Source organism: Melospiza georgiana, chromosome 6 (genome assembly GCF_028018845.1).
Source record: "Melospiza georgiana isolate bMelGeo1 chromosome 6, bMelGeo1.pri, whole genome shotgun sequence".
NCBI classification, from domain to species: Eukaryota; Metazoa; Chordata; class Aves; order Passeriformes; family Passerellidae; genus Melospiza; species Melospiza georgiana.
In genome coordinates, this window is record NC_080435.1 from 48807884 (window position 1) to 48829692 (window position 21809).

The window sequence follows — 21809 nt, forward strand, 5'->3', positions numbered from 1 at the left end:
CAAGAAGGCAAGTGTGGCACAGTTTGGCATCACAAGCCTGTCACCAAAACAATTTGCTGAAGTCTATAAAATGTAATCACAAGCACTGGGCTCATTGTTCCAATGAGATAACAATGATATGTTAGAAACTTCAACTTGGAAACTTAAAATTATAGGGACCAGCATAATAGCAGTTCATAAGGTCCAGGTGAGGTATTTATTACATGGATGTCCCATAATGCTCCCAGCATCACAGCTGCATTCATTCCTTCCCTTCCCATTATAGGTCAAAGCTTCACATAGCTTACTGTGGACTCATTTTCTTTTGAGTACTGGTACATTACTCATAGTAAGTAAATTATTTCCAGTTGACAGAGAAATCACACTGACAAATGAAATAATATGGCAGTTAGGATAACTCTGAAAACAATTATTATGCCATCAGTGTTAGGGACAGAAGTTGGGAAGGGAAGAATAACATGGGTTTTTTTTCTTTTGATGCTTAAAATCCATTTAAGTTAAAAAGTCCAAGTTTGTCCTTTTTTTTTTTTGCTAATTATTATTAAACTCAAACTTACTTTTTTCAGTCCCAGTCAATACCATCAAATAACAACCACCAGCCTCTTTCTGTCTTACACCTGCAGTGATGCACCTTCATAGCATTGGTACAGTGGTTTTTGTTGATTTGAACTGATTTTTCATGTATTACAGAATAGAGCAATTATTCTGCATTACTTCTATAATTCAGTCCTGTGACTACCCCAAAGCATGAAAATCCCCTAGTTTGGTCCTTCCTGAATTCGTCATTTGAGAATGCCAACAGGCCATGTCAATTTTGGTAGTGGGGTTTAACTGATTTACACTTGTGCTTCCCATTGAGTCAATTGCCTGAGAGACCTAGTAAGCAAAACTCTCTTACATCACCTTATCTCATAAAGATAAAATGGTATTTGCCTGGGTTTTCCTCCTAGAACTGTTCCCATATGCTGTATTCACTTTGGGATGTATTCATACCTTACACAACAGCATCTAATGTGGATATAAATGTCTTTTATGATGTCTCTCTTTCAGAGGCTGATGAAGTGATTCATATTTCCTGCCATCCAAAGCAGCCAGCTTCTGTTTTTATGCAGTCAGTGGTGAAGAATAGGGGTTGTATTCAGACCATCTGCCATAGATGCCTACTGGAGGCATGATGACTGCTTCTCCCATTGACTGTAAATTGGCAGCTCTCAGTAGTATGTGGTCTGAATCACTCAACAGCCTCTGGAATTGCAACACCATAGTAACCACTAAGCCCATCTTAAGCACCACTGTAATTTAAGAAATCTACCAGTAAAAATGCATATGTCTCTTTATTTTTTAAATATTCTCTGCTGCCATTAATAGAATTAAGGGATTGGTTCACCTCTTTACCACACAAAGCCACCAGGCTATTAATTCAAATTGTATGCTTTTGAATGAATAAAGACATAGCAGAGTTAACACAGCAGCAAACGGAAATGGTTTTAATTTCCAGCAGTCATTTCTCCATGGACATGTTAGCCTGTATGCAAGATTCTATACAGACAGTGCACACAGAATGCAGAGATTCTGTCAAACTGCTCCAGATAACAAAGGAGCTATGAGCACTTTAATTTAATGATAGATCAGTCGTGGGCTGACTAACAAAGGAGTTCCTAGAAAGGTACATTTGACACCCACGTTTATCCAGATTACATAGTGCCATCAGCGTCACTGGTGACATTAAGGCTAAGATGAGAGCTAACTTTGTCCCACTTTACAAAGAATGAGAATTTTTAACCAGATCACTCCAGTCTTTGCATAGGTGTTGTGGATGATAAAGGGCACATTAAGACTGTCTCCTTGATTTGTCCTAGCAAAGGAAAGCCATCATGTACATGCTGCTGTTCCATGGGTTTCCATAGGAACTGCTTCTTCACACAGCATTTCGTTTCCCAGTACTTTTCTCCTGCTCACATTTCATCAGCACTCATCTTTAGGATTTCCATTGACTTCAAATTGTACTGGTGTGTCTTTAGAATTTGCTTGTTCAGTCAGTCTCTAAGAGTCAGTGTACTTGGTCTGTTCTGTTGTAAAGCTTGTGGAAGTGTAAGAGTAAATTCTAGGGCTGTAAAGGATATTTTGAAATACTTTCATGGAGAGCAGTCAGCCACTGAGAGTTCTGCTAACATGCATGCATTAGACAACCATAAAATACGGCAGTCAATATCTGTCTCAGTTTGTGAAAGTACTATGGTATCAATTAATTTTTTAATCAGAAGGAAGATTAAGGCTTAGACCTTAGTTGACAGTTATTTTCTGTCTCTCTTGCTTAGAAAGTTACGTTGCATCAGTATGGACAAAAATTGTTCAAGTGCAGATATAATGTTAGGACAAGGAGTTGTAGGAACAAACAAATCATTTGCAGGGTATCCAATGCATTATTGAAGCTTATTATGATTAAATAACAGAATTAGCAAGTTTAATGTATGAATGATGTGGACATTGGAGATTTTAGGTCAAGGAGTCTCTTGAAACAATAAGATTCCAAGAAATCCCTTGGAAACAAAAAGAAACAAGAAAAAAGGTAAAATAAAAGCATAGGAAAAGCAATGAGGGATATTCTACTGGAGTAGCATGACACTGACCACTGTTTCTGTCTCAGAAACAGCTTGTTTATGTTGTATGGTGCAGAAGCTATATCACACTATACTAGTATGTTGTCAACTTCGAAACTCTTCATATAATTAATGATTGTAGAACTTCAGTGACATGTTGTAATATCACAGTGAAGAATAAGGCACCCTTCCTTATCCTTCTCTATCATGGTTCACTCCATAATGAGAAAAACGTTTGATAAATGGAAGAAATAACAAATATATATTTTTTTATAAAGAAAGTCTGATTTGTTACATAATATTCTTCAAATTGCTTTTGTACTGCATATGTGTTAATTAAGCACATTAAAGTCAGATTTTTTTTCAAGAAAATTATCTCATTTATAATGGTGAGTTAAGTAGGTTGTTTATAAAGAAAGAGATCTCTAAAGGCAAATGAATAAAAGCAAGAAGAGATCTGAACTGATTTTAATGAAGTAATGAATAAATTATTAGTGTCTTCAGGTTCCTCAAAAAATAATTTAAAATAACTTATTTTTAATTCCTTCTTAGTTTGTTTGTGCAGATGCTGGAACAAAACTAGCTGAGTCAACAATCCTACATAAACAGATGATTGCCTCAATGCCTGGAGTAAGTACTGAATCAAAGTCCATTTCTTAGTTCTGTTATTCTGACTTTTTAAAAAAATACATCTTCTTCAGCTTGCTTTGCTTCATTTTAATGCTCTTTCTTTTTCATTTCTCCTGATCGCCAAGATGGATTACAGGCAAGGTTGAGATGCTTCATTCTTTTTATTAACAGTGGAAAAGTTCTGAATTTGATGTTGTTTCCCTTACTTTCACTGATAACCTTTAGTCATGTAACTGATTTCAGTGGAGCCTGTGCTCAGAAAGACAAATCAAAGATCTGCAGTTCTCAGTGGGGAGCAGACCAGCTGAATGCATCAAAAAATGGTAGCAGGATGGAAAGCTACAAGCCATTGCCTCCACTCTCACAAAAGATTATCTGATTAAAGAAGGGAGTTAATGGTATTTTTCTAGTAATATGTAAGTCATTCATCTATATCCTGCTGATGAGTGTAGCTAAATTACAAGTACTCCTTGCCCGGGCACTGAATGTGCACCTGATGAGTATGGGAGGAAGTAGCACAATGGGAGGACTTGACTTCTTCCATGGCACATGTGACTGAATACCCAAGCAGATGGAAGAGGGTTAGCCAAGGTTTGCTTTACAGGCTTAGTGACGAAAACTTGTTTCCCTTTGTGTGTGTCAGCTTTAGGGATGATTTAATAGGATCTTTCCCATGTATCTTCTGAAGTGCGTGATTTTTAAAATGCCAATCTTTAATAATACCTTTCCTCCCAACAGGATATTTTAATTTATACTTGCTTTGAATAGACTAATACTGGTGTTACAAGGTGTGTTAGGAGCGTGATCATTTCAGAAGAAACCGTAGAAAATTAGGCTGCCTACTGCTTGCATGAAACAGAATAGGTTGTTGGAGAGAAGTCTTGTGCAACTGAGCATTTATTTTCAGAGACTGAAGTGTAGTCTCTTTCTTAATTTTGTTATTCAATATTCTAGAACCCATGTTGAATCCTTAGTGGATGGAAGATAGACTGACAGGGTTCCCAATGACATGTTTTACTGATTTTTATTCTGTCATGGAAACTGAACAACATTTGAAATGCCAGGAGGTGACATAGTAAGGGAACATACAAAAATGAGGAGTGCCCAGGTCAGTTGTTTTAAATATAGAATTCTAGCAGCTTTTCTGATTTCAGCCACTAAAACTCAACTGTGGCTTAATAATTCTGTGACTAAAACCAAATCTAGTTCATTTGTATGCTCTGATAGGATAATCAGCTTCTATGCTTCAAAGTGCAGGTAATCAAAAAGAGGTCAAAGAACAGTAGTTTTCTTCTGTAAACTTTACTGCAGAGCTCTGCCCTGAGCCTATGACTTGGGATAAAGTAGATTTTGGTGACTTCAAAAAGATATCTGATTTAATAATGTGATCATTTAGCCTCAAAAGTTAAGCATTTCTTTTACTTGACCCCTAAGAATGAGGCATCCATAGTTCCTGTTGAATTCAGGTAGCATTTTCTTCACCTCAGACTATTAACATATAAACAGAGGTTTATGTGATACCTAGTGGGTTGGTAGCATCACCTTTGGAAAGCTTCCCTGCAGGGCTCTCTGATCTATTCAAAGCCCTTATTTAATCTGACAGCTTTCTTCTGTTGACTGCTTTATGCACCTCGGGCTCATCTTGTGCTTGCTAAGGGCCGGATTCACATTTCTCACTATTCTAGGAAAAGGATTATGAAAATCTGTAGTGCACAAATACAGCAAGCACCACATTGAGTCCCTTTGTTTTCCCTTTGAGGTTGGTTTTGCTCTGGCACAGGTGGCTTCTCAGTAAGCTTTATACCTTTATGGTCTTACTGGAACACTGCATAACTTTAATGCCATTAAGATGCTGTATTTTGAATGCTTTTTCTTCTGGAGTATACAGGAAATATTCATTGGTTTTTGCATAAAGGAAAAAACAGAACACATTTCAGTGATGTTCATTTTAGTGATGTTTACACATAAAAGACCTGAAGTTATTTAAACTGTTTTTCCATTGTGATTAATGTGAAAAACAGACATCTGTGCCTGTGACTGAATTTTGTTTTCTTTGATTGTAACTGATTGGTTCTAATTGCAGAAATGCTCAGCTGCTTGAAAAACAGAGCTGTTCAATTCTCATGAGTTTTTAAGACTTTGATTCTGGACCTGTAAATTTCAGGATGACATACCAGAATATTCTTGAAAGTTTCATCAGTTGATCTTTTATTGCTGTCATAGATAAGAGTATTTTATGATGCATGAAGAAATTACAGCAGCTGGGCTATCTTCTCATACTATAATCAGATAAGAGGAGATAATACAGTGAGAAGAAGAACATCAAAGAATACCTATTCCTAATGATTTTAACTAAAAAGGAAAATAAAGAATTTGAGACAGACTAATTGTGTTCTGGTGAAGCAAAACCCAGTACATTAACTTATTTCTTTTATGTTTTAGTGTGGAACAGCAGCAATGGAATGCATGAGGCAGTATGTTGGAGAAGTGCTGGATTTCATTGCAGATATGCATACCTTAACCAAATTGAAGGTTGGTTCTGGCATATACTGATCTAAAGTGTATGAGTTTTTTTGACAAATATATGTTTTCTGTAAGGAACCTGCCTGGGAGACACAGTAGGAAGTATCTGAGGGTGACTGACAGGTTTCTTTTCTTTCTCTTGTAAAAAAATATTAGTGCTGTTATAGATTAGAGACTTCTGTGGCATCAGTAAAAAGTAGCTTATGTGATGTTGAAATGGAGGCTGATTCTAATATCATGAGCACATAATAAAAATGCAGGCATGATTTTTCTGAAATGTTGATGATAAGAAAATGTCATACCAAAGTCACTCTGAGAAGTAGTTTTGTTTAATATAACCCAGGGAAACATAAAACTCCCTGCCTCTACAACTAAGTACACGCCTGTGGAGGAGTCCTGTGTCTCTTATAGATAACAAACAGACTCTTAAATTTATTGGAAGTTCAGAGGTAATTAAAATGCAGTAATTGACCTAAAAAAGGGGGGTGTCATTTTTCTAATGGATGCTGTTGTTCTCATTGTCAGGTTATATTGTTTTGAAAAACCAAATAGCTTTAATGGCTGTAGTCCAAACTGCATTTTGGTTTCTTTATATTAGTTGGATGACAATTTTTTAAGAGGAGTGATAGGAAAGTACTTCTGCTAACATAAAATATGTTATTTAGGAATGCATTTCATACAAAGATCCTAGTAATCATTAGCTAATCAAAACCTAAAATTACTGCTTCATGGAGGAACTTCATGTCCCTATTAAATTTCCGACAGAATGGAAATTCTCTAAAATGTTTTGAAAAATAAGTAGCCTAAGTAACATTGCTGCTCTGAAGCTCATTTATCAAGCAGTGAGATGAGAATTTTTACCCTACTAGTTTCTCATACACTCACTTGTTCACTGTCCCTCTGGCCCCTCAAACCTACCTTGTGCCCCAGAGGGGAACTATATTGCATGTTAATAATACTTACCACAAAGGAAGAATCCAGCTAAACTGAAACTTGTGTCTTGAAACTCTCTGTAACTTTATTTTACTGGACAAAATATTCCCTTTCTTAAATTCTTATCCTGTTGGCCATGAATTTCTTTGAATTAAAGAAAATAGTCTAAGGGAAGCAGCCTGTTATGCTGGAGTAGAAATTACTTCAAAGCACAAAGTAATTAATCATTTGAAGTTGAATTGGATTGCCTTCCCACTCTATCCTCTTAAGTTATTCACCCATTTTTGTTAAAGTTCAGAACTGCTTTCAGAATAGGTAGCAAATGAATCATAAGTGAGGCAAGAGATACATCTGGTAAGCTAGTTCCACAGGAAAAAAAAATCAGCTTACCTGAAACCAGGAATGGGGAAAATTTTTTTATACTTACAAGTATCCTCTCTCCTGTGTAAATGTTTCTGTAGAAAACTTTCTGTCATTTGGACTTTCTCCTTCTGCTCACCTCCCTTGAGCTGTAGTCTGATTTTTAGAATTTTTCTTAAAATGCTGAAGTCTGGTGATTACTTCTTATCCTCAGTGGGACTATTTGTTTTTAAAAATTTTATATATGGATATAGGTAGAACATGAACTAAAACTTTACCTAGTTTTTCCCTTTCATGTTTTGAAATGGGATGAGAAGCTTCCCAAATCAGTCATCTGGCCATTTAAAACTAAGTCAGAAATCCCATGTTGTTTTGATTTAGCCATGTAATACAGCAATCTGAGGACAAATTAGCTTAATAGGAGAGTCAAATATAACCATAATTTTATGTATAGCAAACAATAAGCTTTTGTGTCTTATAAAATTAAAAGGCAGTTTTTATTTAAAGAGATAAAACTTTGTGGTTTCAACATGTTTGAGAAAATATTTTTAAGCATTTCTAAGTTTACAAATAGTCAGAACTTCAAACAAATTCACAGCCTCTAGATTCAAATTCTTGCAAGCTCATTTAATATACTTACTTACATTGCTTGGGTTTTATAACAGAAGAGTTATAAAACTCCCTAGAAAATGAGTCCTAAGACCATCTGGTTGTACAATTTCTTGCAAGTGTGCATTATCAGCAGCATTTGGGGTTATAGTTAACAAAGAATCCTATATGATTTATAGGATCAGTAACAATCCTAACAGCAGAAGGTGATTTTCAAATGCTGGTATTCAAATTTGGAAATTTCTACGCTCTGTAGGAATTCAGAGAACAGACCTGGTTGGAGCTGTTTATTTATATCCACTGTCTTCTTCTGCATATCCAAGAATAATTTTTTGAAAGAGGCTAATTATTTTCAGTCCCGTATATTAGGAACTACTGCACTATACAAAAGGTATAAATGTTAATTCTCAAGATAATCTGATTTCAGTGTACTGTTTCTATTCAGTTTGTTATGGTTTCTTTTTCCCTTTGAGATAACATCTTAATTGGTAAAGCTTGGCAGGATTTTATTTAGAAAATTCCACCATTTTTGAAGATTTATAATGTATCTGCCTTCATAACTGTCTATCCTTTTAACCTGTCTGTATAACAAAGTCATTAAACATTCATGCTGGTACCTAGGGGTTTTTCCCTTCAAAGAGATTTAAGTAAGTGCAGTTTGAGAGTGTAAGTTTCTGTGGTTGGATACTTATCTGGTACAAAAATATTATTGGTTCACTGATTTTTATCCTGTTATAATAATTGGATAACTGATGACCTGATTTTCTTGTGCAAAGCATATGGCTCTCCTTTTAAGCAAGCAACTGCAGTCAGCATGTGTTCTGTTATAGTCTAGTACGAGAGGGTAATGCAAAGTTAGCTGAATAGAAATATAGAAGTATCCCAAGAAGCAGAAATGAAATATCCCTAAAACTGCAAAGCAGAATAAATTATCTTTACAAGCATAAATATTTGAATATTTCTTGGTGAGAGGTCTGGCCATTTTATTGCCAGAGCTTAAAGGCATTTGTAACTGACTAGTGCAGTATAGTTGACTAGTGCAATATAGACATAGTGCTGGAGAATAACTGAGAGCTTCTTTCTGAACATGTAAATGGGATATTGCACGTGGAAGGCATTTCTTGCCCACATGCTATCTTGTTAAATGGTTAGATTATTTCATTTTTACCTAACCTCTCTGGATATGCAAGCATTAGTTTGTATTTATCAGCTGTTGAGTTTACTGATACAAAAGCTGCCTATACATTTTGCCCAATTTATAATATGTCTTTATATTATTATATTATGCCTTCTTTGAATTGTGGCCCTTTGTGGAAAGATCTGCATCATACTGGTGTTACTAATATAGGGATTGGAGAATTAAAAAAAAATCTATTTCTGAGCTTTGTTTTGTAGACACAGAGATGCTGGGAAGGAATTGAAAGGGAGTGAAATAGAATATGCTGGGTTTTGGAAGAATTTAGTTCAAGCAAAATATTCTTTTTGGGTGGGTAGGAAATCAGATCTTTGCCTTGCAGAGTCACATGAAGACTTGTTCTCAGCCACTGCATGAGGACACCTTTGGTGGACATCTGAAAGTTGGTTTAGCTCAGATTGCTGCTATGGAAATCACCCGGGGGAACCACAGGGACAACAAAGCTGTGATCCGGTACTTGCCTTGGCTCTACCACCCTCCTTCAGCAATGCAACAAGGGTGAGAACGCTTTTACACAAAATGGAATACTAAAATGAGTTGGAAATCTTCACAAAATTATGTTTCTATTGCCAGATTCTATAGATAAGACCCACACTAGGAAATGGTGGCAGTGGGACATTGAAACAGCTGCTCAGCAGCTCCCTGATCCTTAACTGAGGAGTTTGTCAATATAATATTTAAAGTACATGCCAAAAGGATAGTGGAAGTAACTCCAGGGGCTTGACTGGAGTAACACTGGAAATTTAACTTGATTCTTGGTCTAGGTGCAGACAGTGAAAAGCACACAGGCACTTGATCAGTCCTAGAATTACACAAAATATTCTCTGAATTATAGACAATACAACAGGAAATGGCCATTGAAATTATGGAGTACAAATGAGTGAGAACTAAAGTGTAGGCCTACTGATGTATGATAAACTACTAAGTTCACCTGGCTACAGTTAAATGAGAGAAATCCTGCTCAAGACATGTTTTCTGTCCCTTTTCACTGAGAGAAATCCTGATGTACACTGCTTTATTTTCTAAAAAAAGGAGAGTACTGTCCCTTGTGTTACAGTGACAAGTGACTTGTGTTGAGTGTAGTCAAGTGGACTATGTTTAAACAAACCTCTGTTCCTGTCCCAGTTTTGTCCTAGACTAACTGTCCAGGATTCTGGGGACTAAGGTGTTTAGGCTCCAGTCCTTTTAGATACATCTGCATCTGCATATGTGGAGAATATCTGCTTTAGGAGTGCTTAAATCCGTGCATTTTAGTTTCTTACATGTTAAAAAAAAAGGAACACATGTTTTGAATTGAAAGTAATGAGTTACTTTAAGATTGTATAGGGACTTCAGGAAGAGCATTGTATCAGATTTTATTAAAAACCAAAAATTAATGGAATGCCTCATGGGTAATATGAGTCTTTGACAATGACAGCAAATTAGAAACTAAAACCAGCAGGGAGAGTGGCCTAGTAAATAGTGATTTATTGATGGAAAAAAATTATTTTCTTCCTGTGCCTATAAATTCAAATGAGTATTTAGTCAGCAAAGGGACAGACAAGCAGCAAAGGGACAGACAAGATGGCACCAGTAAAGGGCTCTTCCTTTTTAGATTATCTAGGCACACTGCTTTGCAATTAGACACTGCACTCGGCAGTGGACAAATACTTAAGTGTTACAAAAAAGCATAGTCCCTGCCCTCAAGAACACAATCCAAATGTGCAAGGAGATGCCCAAGAACACAGAAATTAACTCTGCTTTACCAGTGGAGAGGTGGAACACAGTGGAGGTAAGGCAGCTGTGTGGTGTCCAGGGGAGCTGAGAGGAGCATTTCCACTTGGGCAGTCCTTCCCATCTGATATCTGTGTAAAAAACTCATTCTGTATGGGAGCAATGAAGCTGTGAATGTTTTAACCTTTTGTAGAGACTGTTTTTTAGACCCACCAAATAGGTTCTATTGGACTTGTATGTGGTATGTCAAGGCCACCAAGATCTGTGTGGTTGGAATCTTCCCAATGATCTGTGTCTCCAGCACACTGAGACTGCATCTGCCAACTGTGCATAAGGAGACTCCATATTTTGGGGAAAGCCAGAAAACTTAGTATCATTGTAAAATCTGCTCTTTCTTGACAGGCCCAAAGAGTTCATAGAATGTGTCTCACACATTCGTTTGCTGTCCTGGCTACTTCTGGGGTCTCTGACACACAATGTTGTCTGTCCAAATTCTCCATCATCTTGCATGCCTATTCCACTGGATGCAGGTTCACAAATTGCTGACCACCTTATTGTTATTCTGATTGGGTTTCCAGAGCAATCAAAGGTAAGGGATTATGTGTTTTAAGTAGAGATGTGTTTTGTATTGGCCTTTTTGCAAACATTTATTTTTAGTAAGATAAAAGGAGGGGTAAAAGCTTAATAAAACCCAGGACCCAGGGAAAGAAATCTCTGTACAGTTTTTCTTACATGCCTAGAAGACTGATGAAATTAGTACACTTAAGTTTGAGGTTTGGCTATTTCAAAATGTCTGAACACAGGAGTGAGAAATGAAAAACTGAATTTCAAATTGAGGCTTTAGCAGTGACCATCTCTGTAGCAAATCTCTCAGATAGTTATTTATTCTTGTTGTATATTTGCATTGGATAGCATGTAATAATTTTATCATCAAAATAATTACAAGCAGTGATGATTCAAGCACAACTTTTTTCTTCAAGTTTTCAGGACAAGAAGAGTTATTACAGATTATAAGACATTTGTGACAGTAGTTAAACACAAATATAGCAGCAGTCTTTGACACCAACCAGGTTTTTATTAGTGACAGAAGCAGAATGATCACACATTTATCTTATACCTAAAATAATCCTTTCTTTCCCTCCACTCAGCCAAGACACTGGTGCTTCCCATCCATTTCCTTGGCCTTTTTTTTGCTCTTTCAAATACCTCTTTCCAGTTACCAAGCAACCATTGCAATGTTTGGTGCAGTCATGCTGCCACAGAGCATGAATCCCTCTTGCTCTTGCAAACTGAGAAAACATCTCTGACCAGAAGCATCTTTCTTGTAATGAAGTGGTTAATGTCCAGCAGTCCTGGAGGCTCAAACACTGTGATATATAACAAGGATTAGCAAGGAGCCATGCCTGAGTATGCAAAATGAATTCTCTTTCCTTTACTATTTCCTTCTCACTATGAGCAGTCCCAGCAAAGCAGAAATGGATGGGAGATTAACAGAAGAGATGTAAAATCATGTATTTTATATGATAACTGTCCTTTCAGGTTCTGAAGTGGAGTCATATGTGCCAGAGCCTTCAGGCCTTCCACAGATTGCAGTGGAGATTTCCATTAAGAAAGTTTCAGAAATAATCCTAAATATCTGTTTTGCAAAACTAACTTTCTTTTAAAGGGACTGACCTTCATGCCAGGCACTTAGATTGCATGGGAGCATATTTGCAAATCCAGTTTTTATAAATATAAAAAAATATAAAAAATATTTTATAAACATGGAAAAGAAAAAGATGTTATCAAGTGTACTTGACTTACTAGTTCCTAATGGGAGGGAAACATGGGAAAGTGAGGGGCAAAACTGCACAGCGGGACACGTGACAGGGAGTGAAAGCCTCTGCACTGTCTCCCAGTTGAGTTATTTAAATAAACATTTTCTTCTATTTTCTGTTTTTACAGACATCTGTTCTGCACATGTGTTCCCTGTTCCATGCCTTTATATTTGCTCAGCTCTGGACAGTGTATTGTGAACAAACAGCAGTAGCTCCGACAGTCCAGAATCAGAACGAATTTAGCTTTACAGCAATCCTCACAGCCCTGGAGTTCTGGAGCCGAGTGACACCCAGCATCCTGCAGCTAATGGCACATAACAAAGTGGTAAGTCAGGTGCTGCAGACAGATTTAGCACAGATTAAACTCAGAGGAGGCTTGGCTCTGTTTCAGTGGAATACAACAGGCTATGAATAGCATCATAAAGTGACTTTGATGCTTTTGAGAAATTAAAGGATAGCTAATTAGTTGTGATTTAACCTCACAGTGGGCCTGAAACAGGATGTAGCCAGAATCTACCTGAAACAGCATCAGGAGCTTGAGCTGCTGCTTGTTGGATTATGAGCTCCTTGCATCACATCTCATTTTGTAAATATTCCTGCTCTTAAATGTGCTCTGTTGTTTTATCTGACTCTGCCTTATAGCACAAATGAACTGTTCTAGGATAATTCTGTGAATATCCATTTGGTTATTTTTTACCATGTGATGGTGAAAAAACACTCAACTGCTGACAACTGGCCACCCATAATTCATGGGTTATTCATCAAAAATAAGCTACATAAATATCTCTTGAAACATTTTTGAGTAATGAATGAGTGGAAGGAGGCATCTCTAGAGATAAGATTTAAAAGGGAAATGTTCACTGTGTCCAGAAATCATCCATATAATTTTCTTGGAAATAACCTTTAAATGTTTGTTTATCCCAAATACTCTCTTCTGTTGGAGCGACTTTGTACAATAAGAACCCAGAGGGCTTCCAGCAGCCCTCTCATAGCTGCTCCTTTGCTTACACCTGACTAATGATTCTGTGTGCCTGCAGGCTTAGGGTTAAGAGCTTGTTTCTGTTGTGTTTCCTGACAGTCCAGGCATCTCAGACAGTCATGACAGATCAAAACTTTTTAACTGAGATGTTCACTAGTAGTTCTGGCTCTGGAGAGCTTGAGGTTAGCTTTGGGAAACATTTCTATACATGGCCCGTTCCTCTTAAGGTTTAGGTTTTTAAGGTTTGCTGCTACTAAGGTTTTCATTCCTGGTTTGTTTGGGTTTTCTTTTTATTTTTAAATGTAGATCTGCTATGTGTATAGAAATTGCTTTATATAATTTCCCTTTCCCCATGTGAAACATCTTCCATCCCAGGCAGGTATGGACCTTGCCCTTGTAATTGTAATTGCATGGGCTGCAATTGAAATTCTTAGCCAGTTGCTATTTCCTGTGTCTTGTCCATGTCAGGCAAGAACCACCTAAAGCTGTCCCTAGATGATATTTTAGCCTTTGACATGATGGGTGTCTGTGGATCACAAGCCATTGCTGGGAACAGCAGTTCAGGAAGCTCCATTTGAAGGCACAGGAAGTGTGCATTGTGTTTCCAGCCAGCCAGTTGTTTAGTCAGACAGAAAAGCCTCTTGTCAAGCCCTAGGATGAGAATATGACTGGGAAGTCCCAAGTTCCAATCCTTTCTCTGAAAGTATATCATTATGTAGCTTTAGAGCCACAGTTAAGCTCTCTGCCTCAGCTCTTGCTCTGTAAAATGTAGATAGTAATACTTGCCTGTCTCACTGGGGTGTTGTAAGGTTAGTTAGTTAGTGTTTGTGAAGCACTTTGAAGATGAAAAGCACAACATAAAAGCTGAGTTTATTATTATCAAGGGGAATTTACATGTAGTTTAGACAGGCACTGTAAATAGTCATTGCTGGCTCAGGATGTTTGTCTTGTACCTGTGACTTTATACAATATAAAACATAAAAAGCTGTCTGCTACCAAATAACTGATATTTGCATCTGTCATACATTATGATACAAAATGGAAGAATTATGGACTAGCTGTCAGTTCAAAACAATAAATTGTCTTTTGATGGGGGATAAAAAGATGGGCGTTGTGAGAACGTTAATTTGCAAAGATTAAATAAATAAAAATAACAATTTCTGACACATAGATTGATGAGAATTGCATAGTGAAGACATAAAAAACTGTTTGTGATGTCTGAAAAGAGCAAAGCCAAAGACAGCTTGTTTTGATATGTGGTAAGAATTAAAATACATCAAAGGTTGAAATACTTAACACATAGCTGTTACCACATTGGGGTAAAACTAAACAAAGAAAAACATCCCATATGTGCTCATGTAATATTTCATCTTGTGTGTCAGTGGTTAATAAACTGCCTAGCAAATACAGGAAGATTCTTCTTAGAGGCTGTTGGCTTATCTTACTACATTGTTATGCTGGATATTTATTTGGTTTTACGCTTGATTTTTCTTTTCCAAGATGGTGGAAATGGTGTGCCTGCATGTGATCAGTTTAATGGAGGCTTTACAAGAATGCAACTCTACTATCTTTGTAAAGGTAGGCATACCCTATCCTGAATATGTACTAAATTATATTGCCTGATTATTCTGATTTCTAAATGTATTGTCCTGTGCTTTCTCTCCCACTCAAAAAAAGAGAGAGTGGAAGAGACTGAGGTTGAATGTTAATGCCACAATATACCCTAGCAGAGCATACTGAAAAATAAAATCTGTGCTAAGACCAGACCACAATCTCAAATTCAAGTTCTCCTGATTTTTTTTAAATGAACATCTAATCTGCTTCCTATTTCCATTGCCACTAATGTCAGTAATGATCTTATTCCTCTAATAGACACAACTAATGTCACTGACTTTGAGAACCTCTAGCTACAGCCTGAATTTTCAGCCATTCTGCGTCTTTTACTCAGCAAAGGTCCTTTGCTGATCTCTTCTGTGTTCTGAGCCTCACATTCTTTTAGGTGGATAACAAAAACTTTTTGCCAGATTGATTTTCCTGTTATATGAGTTGTTTCTTTGGAAATCCATAGTCAGTCTTCACACTGTTTGCAGAAGGGTTGAGGTAGTCTCACAAGCATAAATCAATTTTACTGTCCTTTTTTATGTTTTCCCAGTGCAAGAGAGTTTCCACATAAGTAGTTAAGGTTAATATAGTTCTTCTGTTGCCATAAAGGAAATTTCTGACTATTGCTTTACTCCAGTCTTTTATGATCAAGCAAGAATTGAAAATAAAGTAGCTAAAATTGAAAGTCTTTATGTCAACATGAAAGTATTCACACTCATTGTGAAAATACAGATTTGTAATGGCTTGATTCACTACAGAAATTCTGTCACTAAGGGCTGTTAAAGTGATTATGGCTGTGTCTGAAAGACATATGGGCTTCTCTTTTAGCCAGTCCAGGATGTTCAGAATTTGACAAAGATGAAGAGTGGCTTTAAAGCTGTGAAAAGAGAGGCCTTTAGGGCCAAATCCCTGTCACAAATCAAATGAATGCTTTCAGAGGGTTATGTTTGAAAGCATATATCAATATAATGCTAAGTCAGGTTAAAAGGACATTGTTGTTACTATAAAATCAAGCTCATAAAACTGTGGAACTCTGAGTTAAGGTGCTAAGCTTTCATGTTGAGTGGATGGGAGATGGAAGAGAAAATTTGGGTGACCAAATCCCCTTTACCTAGTGAAATCCTGCATTAACAGTATACATGCATAACATTACTGTAGGATTCATAGTTCCAGATCACTATTTTTTCTGAACTGATTGTAAAAATATTTATTGTAGATGTGAAAAATAAGTGCCATGATTTAGGGACTTACTGTATGTTTGAAGTCCTTCAGAGACACAGTGATGCAAAGCTTATTCACACAGGAACCAGTAAGTGGCTTCTCTAATTAAAAAAAATCAGATTTGAGAGAGTCTCTTCTTCAGTGACTGTGAAATGAAAGTGTTGAACTTTTCTGCTGCTTTTCTATGTCAGAGGAACTGGGAAAGTGGCCATAGCAGGTTAGGCGTTGGTGTGGGAGACCAGTACCTTGCTGGTCACATCTTTGACCATCAAATGCATCTCTGAGGAACTTGGGAGCCTACAGTGAAGACAAGAACAGCTTAAGGCCTTTTGCAGAGACCCAAGGTTTTTAGGTAGCCCCAGCAGCTGCTGTGTAGCTTTTTAGGGAGCTGGACAGGCAGATGATTTGGAGAGCCAGAACAGCACCGTGACCAGCCTGTTGTACAGCCTGGTTTCCCTTTAAAATTTAAACTGGAATCAATATAGTTCTGTTGAAAATATAAACTCAAAATTTTGATAGTGTCTGACAGCACTCTGTTCTTCCAGCTGTTCTTTCTTACTAGTGTTTTGTATTCTTCCTTTGTGAAGAAAATCTGGCTTAGGATTAGTTAACAAAACTCAAGTGCTTCCGTAAAAATGTCTTCTTGTGTGACTTATCTATCTGGCAGCTGTAGCACTAGAGGGTTTTCTTGCTTGTGCATGCAGCAGAATGTTCATTTCCTTAAATATGTCCAGACCCTGCAAGACAGAACTGGTGCTGGAGGACAAAGATCTGTATCTGACCTTAGACTTGTCCAGAAGAGATATTGATAAAAGCTAGTTTCCATGAGCGCCCTTTGCAGTCAGTATTTTTGGACATGATTCATCTTGATCTATTTTAGATACTTGCTTTGGGACAAGATGAACTGAATGTGAAGTGCTTGATTCTCTCAGCTGACTGTAAAAGTTGTCCAGGGAATTGGTTCAGATGCAGAGGGTACCCTAAGTTTTCTACCTGGCTTCCCTTCTTGCTTGATGTACTTCTGACACCAGTCCTGCTTCCTCTGGTTAACTCCACAGGAGCTCCATCAGTGCCAGACTGAATTGTCAGGGATGTTTTGTTGATGGCAGTGGGGTGTGGAGCATGGCTTCCAGACCTGTTCCCTCCTCACCAAAACCACACCTTGGGATTGTGGTCACTGCGCTTATTGAGCACTTCATTAGTGTGAGAGTCCATGGCAGGGTGTGCAGAGGTCACACATCTGCTGCATCTGGCTGCATTCCAGCTCTTTTGGCATTCATCTGTCTGTAAATGCTGTGGTTTGACTATGGTTCTTCATTGGTAGACTAAGTAATGAGTCCTGACAGAGTTGGATGATTCTCCAGCAAGAGAGCACTGAAATTGAAACTATTATCATTCCTTGCACAAGGGAAACAGCACTTTATCTAATGTTGTCAATAGTGATTAGGTTTAACTTGCAGCTCCAGTACCATAATTGGTAAATTGCAAATTTTAATGCCATTTGGAGGAACATTTTAGAACAGTAACCTCAATCATTAAATTAATCTTGAAAACCATGAATACTTTTGCTAGAAATGCCTCTCTGGCTTTCATAGGGCTGTCATGTTCCACTTCCTCAGAAGAAAAAGCTCTGTGAAGAGCAGGAATCTGAAATATGTGTAACTCCAGTCCAGTCAGAGCTGACAAATTTTCAGACCTCCTCACCTTGTCATTCTGGATAGATTTTACCTGGTGCTTCCCAGCCTACAGAATATCTCACATTCTGCAGTGAAGCACTGATGTGACTAGTGGCTTAAAAAATGTTGGTTACCCTTTAAATATACGACCTGTTATTAAGAACCAGTGCATTTTTTTCCCATTTCTTGATGTATACATCACCATGCAAAATGTTTAGTCTCTTTACTCCAATATTGCTCACCTGCACATACAGAAACACCCTTACAAGTAAAGTAATAACTGACTTCCTGTAACAAGTTTAATTCTGTGTTTTCATCATTACCTCAAACAGGATATCAATAATTGCTACAGGTGATTCATCAAGCTACAAACAAGGGAAAATGGCTTCTTTACAGCTGAGATTTATCTTCTCCAAGTACTTAAAATAACCCCATTTTCAAATTTGTGGTTCAGACCGTGCCAAGTCAAATGGCTAAATGCATTAGATGTATCCTTCTCTGTCTCACAGTAACTGTAGCATGTTTACAGTCACTTGTACAATAACAAAATGCACTTCTTCTTGCAGCTCATACCAATGTGGTTGCCAATGATACAGTCAAACCTAAAGGTAAGTTGTTTCTAGTGCCTTGCCCTTTTATAGTATACATTTCTGTAAATTTTAAAATAATTTACATTTCTGTAAATTCTGGAAATAAGATGTGTGAAGACAGATAATTGTAGTGTATGCAGTTGAGATGAAGCTCTGAAGTATGAGCATTTGCTGAGACACTTGCCCTCTAGTCAGTACTGCTCTATCCATTTCCCTTCTGGAGCATTTTCCTCTCCCCAGGTTCTGCACTGGGGCCTTTCCTTGCTATTTACTGAGGTTGGTTGTTCCCTGAGCTGTGGTTTTTCTTAATGCCTTAGGCTTGAGAGTTCCCTGACAAATCAGGGTTGAGACTCTTGACTCAGGAGATAGTTGTGGGTTCTAGAGAAGATACTGTGGGCCTGTTTTCTTGGGTAAAACTACCATCTGGCCCTCTTTGTAAGGGAGAGGAAGGTGGTGCACTGTGGTTTGTGAGTCAAGAGATTTTTGGTGAAGAGAAGAAAAATTTTGGAGTTGGTCTCAGTATGGAGTTGTGTCTGTAAACACATTTGCCTTCCTTGGCAACACCACAGGGCAGGATGTGGAAGCAAGAAATTTGACATGGGGAAGTGTAAGAAACTCCCTGGCCAACAAACCAATACCCTTCACATTGCTATATTAATGTACATGTTAAAGGTAAGAAACTAAATGCTTTGCATCATTTCAACAGCATTTATCTGCTGGACTTCAGCTCCGCCTCCAAGCCATCCAGAGCAATGTCAACCATCACAGCCTGAGGATGTTACAGGGGTCAGGACAGATGAACAATAGCTCGTCTGTGCTCCGCAAGTGGCTGCAGTGCACCCAGTTTAAAATGGCTCAAGTAGAAATTCAGTCATCAGAAGCTGCATCTCAGTTTTACCCTTTATGATGCATGTAACTTGTTCCAAAATAGTCACTTTTTAGCCTAGCAATAACAGGGTTAGAGCTGTAAAAGACCTTTTGTATAAATCCATATACAGAGTATATACTGTATCTACACTTTTTAGCCTAGGACAGATTGTGAAAAAGCTTATAATGGGTGAAGCTAAGAGCCTGCTCCTGCCAGTTTATAATTACAGTTACTCAGGATCAACAGGTTCTAAGTCTGCTTTCATGAACATGGATTGGACTCAAATCTACCATATTGTACATATGTCTCTGATCATTGAAATGTTCTTAAATGTTCCTTTACATTATTTTTGAAGCTAAACAAAAATCACTTTTCTTTGACTTCTATTTTTTTTAAAAATAGAATTGAGGGTATTCACAAACATGGAAGTGCTATGTTGCTATTTTTTGACAATTACAAAAGAAAATAGGGTTTTTAGGAACCTTTATATAAGTTTTTAGGGGGGAGGTGGTTTTTTTTTTTTTTAGATTCACAGCTGGCAATGCAATAAAATCTGTCACTATAAAACAGTGATGTTCTAATGAGGCTTTTTGTCATCATCTTCTGGGAAAACAGCAGCTTGTAAGGAGAGTTGTTATGAAGTGCACTTAGAAATTAGGTTGTTAAACTGTGCCAATTAATTTGTGTTTTTTTTCCGTACATTTTCCAAAACTGCCAGGTCTGATTTATTATTTTTTGAAATACTGCTTTTACTTCATTGATTCTATGCTGCTCTACTTGGTAGGTTTCATAGAAGCCTCTTAATTTTGTGACTACTCTATTGTATTCTTCTGTCGATACTTGTATACAGTGCAATTAAAAAGATATCCCAAATCTATTCTTATTGATGTCTACAGAATTTATGTTGCAAACTTCAAGAGGAGCGTGTTTGGACTTGAACTTTTGCATAATGATATTTACAAATCCCAGCATTTGCATACTGTTGCATACATGATGTTTAATAACAGATGGATTTTAATATCATTAGGAAACTCAGACAAAGCCCATTGGAATCTAAGGAGAATCAATTAACTCAGTGGATTTTACATAAAATCTTGAAAGCATAATGATTTGCCGCCTCTTGTAATAAATACTTAAATCTGTGCAATTCCAGTCGTATTTTCTGTATTTATTCTGTAATGCACTGGTTAGAAAAATAACAAACATTAAGTTGTATATTGGGATGGTATTAAATTCATAGTCTTTATTACCACTCTCACAATCTGCCTGAGTATGTTTCAGGTTTTGTGAAGGGTCAGTATTCCCTCAACACATTTGCTAAAATAAAAGTGGAAATGTTTGCAGATATGCCATTAAAGTAACGTTATGCTTTACAAAAACAACAAAAATAAAACCAACCAATGAAACAAAGGAAAATCAGGCATGTGTTAGCTTGCTTAAAATATGCCCCTCTGTGTGCTTTCAGTGGAAAGAAATTGATTTGGCTAATCTAAAACTGAAAGCAACCTAAAATTAACTACATGGAGGCGAGGGATGAAAAGAAAAGTAGGGATAAAAGGAATGAGACATCCTCCCACTGAGTCAAGGTTCAGAGTGGACACCCTTACCAATGTGAGCCCCAGACGTGACCAACAGTTTTTAGCCTAAAGGTTTAACAGCACTTAATTGACAGCCTAATTTAAACAATTTAACAAAGTATTGTATAATCACACCAACTCCCTTAGAAGCCTATCTTACTACACCTAACAAACACAAGAATCCAAGAGAGAGCATTCACAGTACCCTTACTGCAGCACATTCCCATCCCCTGCTCACCAATGTACAACTCACCATGAACATACTGAGGAGTTTGTACAAGGTCCCTGTGAAAAATCCCCCTGGAGTTCAGTGAAGTCTTTGGGTGCCTCTGCATCTTCCCAGCAGGTGGTGGGGAAAGTGAGCTCCAAGGAGTGGGGTGGCAGCCCAGGCTCCATCAGCAGCACCTGCTCAGAGGGGGTGGCCTGAGGAGCTTTTCTGAGATCATAGTGTGGCCTGAGGAGGGGCAGGGAGGGGGATGCACCAGCACTGCATGCTCTTGAGCTTCAACTAAGTTTTTTCTCAAATATTAACTCTCTTTCTTGTGTCCTTCTTTCATACAGCATCTTACCTCTTGGGACTCTTAGCTCTCCTGTCTTATGTTTATTCCCCATATTGTGTTCATTAATATCCAGGTACTTCAGAGGGGTGCCCAGCATGATTTTCTGAAGGGTTTGGGGACTTTCTCCACAGTGATTCCCTCTAGGCCCTTCCTTGCTCATCTGCAGAATGCTGGTGGTTGAGCCATGTTTTGTTGATTGTGGGATCCCTTCCTTTCATCCCAAGGTCTGTCACTCGCTCATGGGTGTGCAGTACCATACTGAGTGGTAGGCAGCTGGAACTTTGGGCAAAAAGGAGCTGTGGTCTGTGTTTTCAGTGGGACTCACTCCTTCCACCCCTCAACTCTGCTTCAATTTT

At 37.7% G+C, this 21809-nt stretch overlaps 1 protein-coding gene across 10 annotated transcripts in view; it reads left to right on the forward strand.

The window, feature by feature from the left end:
* UNC79 (unc-79 homolog, NALCN channel complex subunit) overlaps nt 1–20463 on the forward strand; it is a 108797-nt gene extending 88334 nt beyond the window's left edge. For 9 of the 10 annotated variants that reach the window (XM_058027421.1, XM_058027429.1, XM_058027422.1 and 6 more), the window contains 8 exons: nt 3153–3230; nt 5673–5762; nt 9173–9348; nt 10966–11152; nt 12508–12705; nt 14860–14937; nt 18425–18466; nt 19155–20463. In XM_058027421.1, the coding sequence (XP_057883404.1) occupies nt 3153–3230; nt 5673–5762; nt 9173–9348; nt 10966–11152; nt 12508–12705; nt 14860–14937; nt 18425–18466; nt 19155–19355 (1050 nt within the window). In that variant the 3' untranslated portion in view covers nt 19356–20463. Of the gene's footprint in view, nt 1–3152; nt 3231–5672; nt 5763–9172; nt 9349–10965; nt 11153–12507; nt 12706–14859; nt 14938–18424; nt 18467–19154 lie in introns of those variants that run through there. The other variant, XM_058027426.1, reaches the window with a different exon arrangement.
* Nucleotides 20464–21809: the final 1346 nt, after the last annotated feature.